The 10,262-nt window shown below is 42.8% G+C and overlaps 1 protein-coding gene across 1 annotated transcript; it reads right to left on the bottom strand.

The window, feature by feature from the left end:
* Window positions 1-591: 591 nt before the first annotated feature.
* ACOD1 (aconitate decarboxylase 1) lies at window positions 592-9,253 on the bottom strand. The gene is made up of 5 exons (XM_032204564.1): window positions 9,179-9,253; window positions 5,212-5,373; window positions 4,012-4,101; window positions 2,376-2,581; window positions 592-1,546 (listed from the first exon to the last, which is right to left on the bottom strand). Exons 1-5 carry the CDS (start codon window positions 9,251-9,253, stop codon window positions 592-594), a joined length of 1,488 nt encoding a protein of 495 aa, XP_032060455.1.
* Window positions 9,254-10,262: the final 1,009 nt, after the last annotated feature.

A 10,262-nucleotide genomic window follows, 5' to 3' on the forward strand; every position in this document is an offset into this window, starting at 1 on the left:
TAGGAGTGTAGAGTTGTCCCTCTTGCTGTGCAGCAGCGTGATGAAGAACATTCTGGTCTTGATACTCTGCAGTACATCAGGCTTTGCTATCAAGAGCTACTACTCTGTCTTGTGTGTTTATTTTACTGCAAACATCAAAGCTGTGATGTAGCAGGTGGCCTCTTCAAGGATATGCTATAACTAAATGTACAGAAATACACAGAGACTTATTTTCTGTCCTTCTCACAGTGGTGTTTCTCACAGAGATAGCATTCCCATACTCCTCCAGAATTTGGATTTCCTTTACGAAGTGATTTAGCAGAAGCAGAACATGCAGACTTCTTTTGGCAGAAGGCTAGGGAAACTTATGCAGCACGCAGGCAGTGCTCTGCCTCTGGAGATAGAAAGATAATTGAAGTAGACTGTGCCAGCAGATCTTCAGCCTCTCTGACTGAACCGTGCATGTTATTTCTAAATTACTTACTTAGTCAAAAACTGGAATATTGGACTGACAATGGCTCTTGTGTTAGTAAGTCCAATTTAAAAGTGCTTGAGCCACTAAGGGCTCTTCCTGAATTTTGTTTGCTTGGCGAATAGCATCTAGCTGTGAGTTCAAAGTAAGCGCAGTTTCTCTGAAAGTGCTCTAGCTGACTGTCCTGATAAAAACATACTTAATATGGAGCAGTCCTTTACTTTTTCCAGGTTGTACACAGTCTCTATAATGCCTTCTGTGGCTTCTGGAGGGAGGACTTCAGAAGCATTGGATTGGAATTTTTTCTCCAGGTCCTCCTTTTCCAGAGGTTTCCTCCAGTGTCCGTAAAAGGTGTCGCAGCGGTCGCTAATCGTGTTGCCGTCCCGAAGCACGACAGTCACTTCGCAGTAAAGACTCTCGAAGCTAGGTTTGTTATCGGCAGGGTGCTCTAGCTGAGTTTTGCAGAGAAGCTCTCGCAAGGCTGGCCGGTGGATGTTCTCACTGGCAAAGGACTGGACCGACATGCTGCCGTCCAGCAGAGCAGAGCAGGCAACGAACTGGAAGGAGTGTCGGGCTTCGTGTTCCGAGTTCGGGTTGGGCCTGTTCACGTACTTGACTTCTGGGACTTTGACAATGACTTTCTCAATTTTATCAAGGGGAAGCACATGGTCACTGCTCTCCACGAGCTTCCTCCTAGCAGAAGATGCTGCATCAGCCACCCAGTGCGTTCCAAGATGAGCAGGGAAGCGCTTGATGGCCACGTCCTGCTGGTCCAACAGCCAGGCGTAGGACTGCAAGGTTGGCAGAGACTGTGGGCTGTAATCTGTGTAAAAGGCGCCCATCCCTGACTCCATGTCCAAGATCTGTTTGTTTCCTTGAAGGTCCTGTGAGGCTAAGCAAGCTGCTTCCAGTCCATGTTTGGCAGCATTGCCAATGTGGAGGGGCTTCATTTGGGTTGCTGCATTCGCCAGGGGGGCGCCTGCATAGGAGGCAGCAATAGCCAAGGCGTTTTTGCATTTCGCCTGGTCAAGAGCCAGCAGTTTTGCACAAGCTGCTGCACTCCCCATCGTACCAACTACAGTCGGTGGGTGAAACCTGAGAAAACAAAATCTCTTTGTTACCTCATTTCAGAAAGTCACCCAAATTCACTATATATACAAGCTTCAATTTCCCTTTACTACATTGCAAGGTGGACAGTACTGTAAAGAAACGTACATTCATAATTCAGGTGTGGTCCTAATGGAAGAAACTGCTGTTTTCCCCAGGAAAAAGTTAAACTGTAGTAATAGCACTTGTAATAGGGCCTCCCCAGCTCCCCAGAAAGCAATTGGAAAGTTAGAAGTGCTCATAAGTCAAGGTAAACTGAACAGGAAAATGGCAAAAGCGTCACAGTTTTTCCTCATCTATAAATTATATGTACTAGAGGATGCAAGTTTTATTATTCTGAACCAGGTTTGCAAAACTGGTAGAAGGAAAACACAGGAGCTACCAAGGAGACATCTAGTCCATCCCATACTTCCAGGGCATTTCTCCCACCCTGTCTTCTTGGGCTCTGCTCTGAGCCCAGCACAGGTGACTCCAGGCTGCTGAGAGCAAGTGAGCCAGAGAGAAGGTCATATATGTTCTTGAGATCTTTTGACCTGTGCTAATAAATGTTGCTACTTTGCTGCTGATTTTAATTAATAGAGAGATCAGCAGAGCCTTTTTGTAAACTGATCAATGCTCTCGAGAAGAAATCAATTACCCAAGCAGTAAGGAGTTACGTAAGTATATTCATGTTTAAGATTGAAGCTTTGAAGCTTTCCAAAATTGCTGGACCAACAACAGAAAATATGATTAACTATGCTATTTGTATATTAAGTGCTATCTATTTAAGTATATTAACACTTCCATTTAACTTTTTACCTGAATTATTTTTATATACCTTTTTGGAATATTTCTGGCTTCATTGGAAAAGCGTAGCAACCTGCCTTGCACCTCGATTCCCACATTGAAAGCTAAGAGCAGGTCAAGACCTGAGATTTTTTTCTTCTGTGGAAAGGCCTCGGAGAGAGCAATCACGGCAGGGAGCACAGCCCCAGAGGGGTGTGTGGCTGGATGCCATGTGTCATCAAAATCCATTGAGTGCACCTAACAGAGAGAGAAGCTTTGATTTGTCATCAGCAATAAACTTGGACTTGGCAAGACTGGCTAAGTCAAATGAAAATAGTGTAGCTGTTGTAAATGAGACTGAAAAACTAGTTTTTCCTTAGAAAGCGAAACTTAAAAGGTCTTTCTTCTAAGTCCTTTACTCTCAACATGGCTCTATGAGAAGTGGAAATGCAATATAAAGCATTTATCATGCTTTAGAATAAATATGTATATAATAATTCTAACTCAGGTTAATTCATAATTCTACCTCAGGTTGCACCAGTCTAAAACCAGTTTGACAATGATTCTTGTTTTCTACAATAGGTTTTTGTGGCTTTAATTAGATGATATAATTATGGTATAATTATGGCAGCAATTTTAGTTCCACTACATGAATGGTGCATTTTCACTTCCCCCAGAACAAAATGTTAACATAACGAACCACTTCCCCTGTGCTGCAGCTGATGCTGGCATTAGGGCTTACCCCACTAGAGCTATAGCAGCCCAAGTCCACACCACTAACAAAGTTATATCAGCATAACTTCTCTGTTGCAACCAGCACAAGCCTGCAAATGGACATCAGACTTCAGCCTGAATTTTGAGCACATGTTGCATGAGGAGCCAGCTTGCCTGGAGTTCCTGGGCTCAGGAGAAATCTACAGTCTTAAAACTGGGACAAGCTGCTTAGCTTAAGAGTATTCACAGATGTCTTTTCTCTCCCACACCCAGAGCCCACTTCTAAATTCTTGTTGAAGTCTTCTTGTTGTCAAGAAGTTTTGTTGGCACATGAATTTAGATAGGCTTAGTATATCAATTCCATGGATGGTCACCTTCTTTAGTTTTGCATAGTAGCCAAATTTGTCCACTCCCACCTCTTGGTGTATCTGTTGATTTCACCTGGTTTCCGCCTAAATTTGAATTTAGACAAACTTCTGGGAAGCCAATCATGCATTACTGGCAAAGTATGTGTCCAAAATCCATAACTGGCTTTTGCAAACTGCATGACTGAAGATTAATTGTTCTGAGATATATTGTATGTGTGTATGTGTATGTAAATATGTCTGTATCTATGTTTTTCTGTTACTATACTTTGCAAGCTGGGGTGAAATCTGCTGATACCAGTGAGAGATGGAGCATCTCTTTGTTATGCAGTTGCTGTAGCCAGGCAGTAACAAGCTGTAGGGTTCTGACCTTTGAAAACAGCCCTGAATCCCAAATTAAAGGCAAGGGATGCAGATATATATCACACCTTGAGCCTGGTCTCATTGGAAGAAAGTTGAAGCACATTAGGGAAAGACACTAGTGAAGTTTTGTAGTAGGCTTCAGGCACAAGATTAAAGTAAACTAAGATTTTAGGAGCACTCTGTTCTCTGGAGTGAGAATGGAATCAATTAGTGTGATTTAAGAGCAAATAAAAGAGCATCTCTTACAGCCACTCCATTCACAAAAGCTGCATACAGAGGAGGCAGTCGGAAATCCAAGTGGCCCCAGATGGTACTGGATATATCTGAGCTGTAGATCTGGAACAAATTGACATCAATTAATTCAAAGTCCTGAAACCAAGGATAAACGTGCGCAGTATCTTTTATGTAACTGAGATCAGATCCTACCCTCTTGAGACCAAACTCTTCCCTTTCATGGGAGAAATACCTCTCTATCGGAAAGTATGAAAAGAAACTCATTTTCCTGATGACCTCTGTCAAGGGCCCCTTCCACCCAAACAGATCATAGGGGGCAGGCCAACAGCATGGACCTGGCCGTTCAGTACCTCCACAAAACCTCTGGCCATCCGTGTCCCTTCTCACCGCTCATGAGCAATTCCCTCAGGGCAGTCATCTTGTTGGGGAAGATCTCCAGGTAAAAGTTATGTCTTTCAATGTTTTAGTAGACCCTGGTAAATGATATGTGGCCTCCTGATGCTGGTACCCCTGTACTCTGTTCCTCTCCTTTTGATGTGCAGATCTTTTTGCCAACAAAAGATCTTTATGAAATTAAATAAAAAGGAATAACCACCACAGTTTGGGAAGGGGGCTATCTGTGCAAGGAGCCTTATTGTCACACAGTGTTCTGTAGCCTGAGCCCAACTACCCAGGTATTAGCAGTAAAACATTGGTCTAAACTCCTTCCTAACTGATGCAATCCTGTGTTGGGAAGGGTTCTCCTCAGGGTCAAATGTTCCTTTAGCACAAGCAGTGCCAGACTGGAGGAGAAATATGGCCAATGTACCTCAGATGACTGTTCTATTTTGTGGACTGAAAACAACCCAATACTAACTTTTCTTCCGTTTAACTGTCCCTTATGTTAGAAAGTCCAGCACCAAGTAATGTTTGCTTTGCTGGTGCTTTTAATAAGATCTCATAGGTGAAAGAAAAGAAGAGATTCTTAATAAACTATTTTCTGCTTGTGGTGGGGGGGGGGTCTCAGCATAGTCTGTTACATAGACCTTTGCTCATCCAGAGTTAACGTAACTCAAGCAATGAAGTTTCCCCATCTCCAGTGGGAAGAACATTGCCTTCCTCTTTCCATCACCCAAATAATTTTGCAATGACAAAGTTTCCCCTTATAGACTATATTATCCTTTGCTTTTCCTGTAGGCAATCCTTAGTGTATACCATGAATGCCAAACTTACTTTGCTGTACTGTTTCACCTTGTGGTAGACCTCAGTGCTGGTCCCCAGAAGCCCCACTCCAAGAGTATCCAGAATCATTCGCTTGCTTCTCTGAATGACTTGATCTGTCAGGTGGTTTGCATTCAAACCATGAATCACATTGGCAAAGTTTCCTGTAACTGTCTGAGAGGGAAAAAATAAATAAATTAGATGTTTCCTTTATTAAAAACAAAACAAAACAAAAAAACAAAACAAAACAAAAACCAAAACAACAACAACAAAAAACAAACAACTTTTTATTTCTTCTTTTTTTTTTTTTTTTTCTGTCAGTCTGGGGTTACTGCTTAGCATGTTGGCACAGATTGCATCAGCAAAACAAAGGCTTGTTTTCTTCCCCTTTTTATTCCCAGAAATGCCATGTGGTTATTTATGTTTTGGTTTTACTTTCTTTTGTGTCCTTATCTGTTCTCTATTTCTGCTGCTTCCTTCTGAAGTCCTCGAGGCTAAGTACTGCAGGTGATGTGACTTTGCAAGACATATATATATATATTTATTTATATAAATGTTTATATATTTATTATATATACACACACAGAAGCATATGCACATAAAGAAACACAAGCACAAAGCGCCTGGCTTTCCACAGCACCTTTTCATTGCACTGAAGTCAGTGGGAATGTGGCAGTTCAGGCCCACACAGCCACTAGCACTCCAGGAGGCAGGATTTAATCTCCCCGAGAAGCAGGATTATTATCACAAGCCTTGCTGAACTTGGAGCTCAGCGGGAGAGGGGACCTGGCAGCGTTACCTTGCACCCACTGCTCCAGGCTCCCAACTCCCACTGAACTCCAGCTCAGCTGCAGATCCAGCTTTTCTCCAAGGCAAGGTCTCACCTCTATGAAAAGCAGTGACTCCTTGTTCCTGGCTCCTGCTGATCTGGGAATTATATTGCTTTTTTTAAATTTATTTTTATGTTTTTTTTTTTTTTTTTTTTTTTTAATTTTTATTTTTCCCATTGAGCACTGACCCATTATGCAAACCCAGTCTGCTTCTTCTTGACTGGAGCTATTAGCTGCTGTTAATATCTCAGTTAGAAAGTTCCTTTGGAAATCATCTCTTCCCACTTACTCTCCTCCTTCCCCTTCCTCTACTTTCTAGCACATATCCACACACAGTGATAGTATTTCCTCTTGGCCTTCGTTTGGCTAAGTTAAATAAACTGAACTGTGCTGCTCTCTCCTTTTTAGTACAGGCTCACCCCTCCTATGCTAGTAGCTTTTCTTTGCACTCTTCTAACTGTATTTCTCTCTCCTGGCAATGGTGACCAGAACTATATAGAATCAACCACAGAATCACGGAATCACAGAATGGTTTGGGTTGGAAGGCACCTCAAAGGTCATCTACTTCCAACACCCCTGCCATGGGCAGGGACAACTCCCACCAGACCAGGTTGCTCAAAGCTCCATCCAGCCTGGCCTTGAACACCTCCAGGGATTATTTGCATTATTTCAGATAAATTCTCACTGAGCTCTGTGCTAAAGCATCAAGACTATCTTGAGTAACACAGGGCATTGAAAGCAGGTGAATCACATATCCCACAGCATGATGCACACCCACTGAACATCAACAGTGAGAGTACAACAAATACTTACACAGAAAAGTTCACCTTACAGTGCAAAGAAACAAGACAGTACCTTTGCCAGCATTTTGGAGGGATGGTGTGAGGTCCCAGAGAGAAGCAGCAAATGAGTGATAGCTCAGGAGCTGGGGAAATCACTCTTTCACTACTTATATATGTGTGTTTGGGGTGGGGGAGGGCATATTAAGCCTGTTCTGGTGTTCATCTTGTCCTGCCCATTTCCTCCTCTGCCTGGAAATGTTCCTTTTTCTTCACTTTCAACTTTCCTCTGACTAACTGTACTCTAAACTGATGGAACATGTGGACGTGGATAGGAATTTGCCAGTCACATTCACATGTCATGAGTGAACTAATATATGTGATATTTTATTAGCACATGGAAGCTAGTAAATTGATTTGAATACCGTACATTTGGGAGCATGGAGAGAAGAGGTCACCAGGTGTGTCAGGCTGATGTTGGGGAACCATGGTACACCATGGAAAACTTCACTGACCAGGAGAGAAATCAACCCAGTAGCAGAATACAGGGTGGCAAAGGCTGTTTTAACTTAAATGTCCTATTATGTACATTTTATTTCCCCTCACTATATCTGTGTCCTGTGTAATGCATGCAGTTCAGACATGGGTATTGTGTACCATCAGAATTTCAGACCATATGTTGGGTTAGTGTCTCTTGGCATTTGATAGTGCTTTAAAACCATGAATCACTATATGAGAGCAAATAAATCAGATTCCTTCCTACTAGCAAGCTTTCTGCATCTCAGGCAAGGATGACTTCCCTGAGGAAGGAGGCACTTCTCCCAACACCAGTTTAGGGTTTTCACTGCTGTGGGAGTCTCAAACTACTACAAGGTAGAGAAATCCATGCCCAACCATCCTATCAGGAATGTAGCAGATCACAGAACAGCATGAATAGATCAGAAATAAATCTAAATAAATCAGAATTAAAAATTAATATGTCTGAAGTTTAGGCATGTTCTGAATTAGGGAGCAAAGTACCATATCTTTTCAGTTGCGGTCTTGCACTTCGGTGTTCACTGCCTAAAACCTACTTAGAGGAGCCTCAGCCCTTTAAGTCCAGCCTTAAATCATTGTGTAAAGCTTTCTCCAGCCCCTGAGTGCTTCCAGACAGAGAACAGCATGGATCTACAGGTGAAGTTTAACATTGATTTGAGTGGATCTAACTGCTACAGAAAGGGATAGTCCTGTCCCAGATTGAATCTTCTCCCTTCTCCTGTCCCTGGACATCCAGTTCTCCCTGTGCCACCTGAGATGCTCAGCAGACCCCTTTCTGCATGCAGCCTCCCTCCAGAGCTGTCAGGGATTCTCAGCTGTCAGGAAAAACTGATTCATTGCCTCAGAAATGCAAAATTAAATCTAGCAGCACAAGCAGAGGGAGAGCAGAGTAGGGCTAGCAGTATTGTGTGAGATCTGGGGAGGGCATGGGCACATAAAAAGAGACAGGAGGGCATCAGTTGTTCCTCAGACAGCTCCAACCCAGACATCTGCCTATTTTACCTGTGCCTGATTATGGATTTGTGGCGGTTTTGCCTTGCTGGGCAGCTAAACTCCACCACAACTGCTCTCTCACTCGCCCTCTTCTGAAGAAGAGGGGAAGAAGAATGGGAAAAAACAATTCATGGTTTGAGATAAGGGTAATTTAATTAAATGAAAAATAATTATTAAGGGAAAATTATTATTAATTAAGTGAATTAACTAAAGGGGGAAGGAAAAGAGGGATAAAACAAAACAAAACAACAAGCAACAATAAAAAAGCAAAGGCCATGTGGAGGCACAGAGGAAAGAAATTACTCTCTACTTCCCACAAATGAGCGATGCTCGACCATGTCCTTGAAGCAGGGCCTCAACGCACGTAGCCAGTATTCAGGAGGAGGACCGACGTTTTCACAACAAGAGCCCACCCCTCCCTCTTCTTCCTTTTTCCACCTTTTATTGCTGTGTGTGACACCATATGGTATGGAATATCCCTTTGGCTGGTTTAGGTCAGCTGCCCTGGTGATGTCCCCTCCCCACCTCAAACCCAGTACAAGATGTCATCTCTGAGTGCATAACTTGAGGCTGAAAATTGCAGTGGGTATCCAAGTGCCTTAAATGACAGAAGTGGCAGTGTGTCTGTTCATGGATCTAGCCAAAGAACCCAGGGCCCAGGACTCCAAAAACGCAGCCCTACAGACACACACATGCTTCTGTACTGTGCATTATGTGCAGGCTCCATTTAAAACCTTCGTCTTGTCTTTCTCTTAAACATGAGCAGCTGTTCAGCATGGCTACTAACCCTCTTCCCACATGCATTTCTGTAGCTTCTTCACTCATGCATGCATAACCTACATCTACATAAAACATCCCAACTGCTTTTCGTAGCTCCTGGATGAGATGTGCACTTTGGTCAAATCCTGGTACCATGGGGAAACAGAACCTGCAGGTACATCAGTGCTTATTTCTTGCCTTTCCATTTCCACACCAAGGGAAACTTTGGAGGTAGCCTGGATGTGCAGAAAATTTATCTTTGGCCCTGACATTGGAGCATAAAAATCCAGCCCAGCTAACAGGATCACTCATATTGACAAGGTTGGCAACAGTTAGATAGGTTAATAGAAGTTAATGCTATTAGACTGAAAAATGGATTTGTTACCTTTCTCTTTTTGTTCTTCCAGCTCACTCTTCCCTCCAGAAAAAAAAAAAAAAAAAAAAAAAAAGGAGAAAATATCTAAATCATAAAACCACAAACTCACAGTCATTGAGGTTGGAAGGGATCTTTGGAGACCATCTAATCCAACGTATCTCCCCAGCATGGCTACCCAGAATATGTTGCCCCAAGCTGTGTCCAGTTGGGTTTTGAGTATCACCAAGAGGATGGAGTCTCCACAACCTCTCTGGGCACCGGAGGCACTTGACCACCATAAAGTAACATATTCAACAAAACATATTCAAACCCTCAGGTCAGTCCTCTTTCAGTCCTCTTTTTCCTTCACCCTTGGGATATCATTTATAATCCCAGTCCATTTCTCATTTTCACCCCCTTCTTTGGGAAAGAGTGAGACAGAAGTGAAATCCGAGCATCTCCTTGACCCCTCTTTGTTACTAACTATATCTTGGAAGTTTTCTGACATCAGCAATTGGGGCCCTTTGCCTTTCCTCTGCCATTTCCAGTGGAGGGAACTGTGAATACAGCTGAACAGATGAAAGATATGAAAAAACTATGCAGCAGTGTAACTCCTGATTGCTCTAATTTATTACTCTAATGACTAAAGCCCACAGTCAGAATGGAAAAAAAAGGCTCGTTACTCTTTCCATCTCTAAAAGGCACAGTGCAGTAGGACTGCATCCACCATCAGCAATCCATTTGGCCTCAAAACAAGGTGTGTGCCGTAGCTGCCAGCTTACAATATTTTATTACCACTTGACATTTAGA

This window comes from Aythya fuligula, chromosome 1 (assembly GCF_009819795.1).
Source record: "Aythya fuligula isolate bAytFul2 chromosome 1, bAytFul2.pri, whole genome shotgun sequence".
Taxonomy (NCBI): Eukaryota; Metazoa; Chordata; class Aves; order Anseriformes; family Anatidae; genus Aythya; species Aythya fuligula.

Coding starts and splice junctions, on each gene's coding strand:
- ACOD1 (XM_032204564.1), bottom strand. CDS start 9,253: ATGGTACCAGGATTTGACCAAAGTGCACATCTCATCCAGGAGCTACGA. Junction 4,102..5,211: donor AGGTGAAACAGTACAGCAAA/GTAAGTTTGGCA, acceptor AATTTGTTCCAG/ATCTACAGCTCAGATATATC. Junction 2,582..4,011: donor CTTTTGTGAATGGAGTGGCT/GTAAGAGATGCT, acceptor TCTCTCTGTTAG/GTGCACTCAATGGATTTTGA.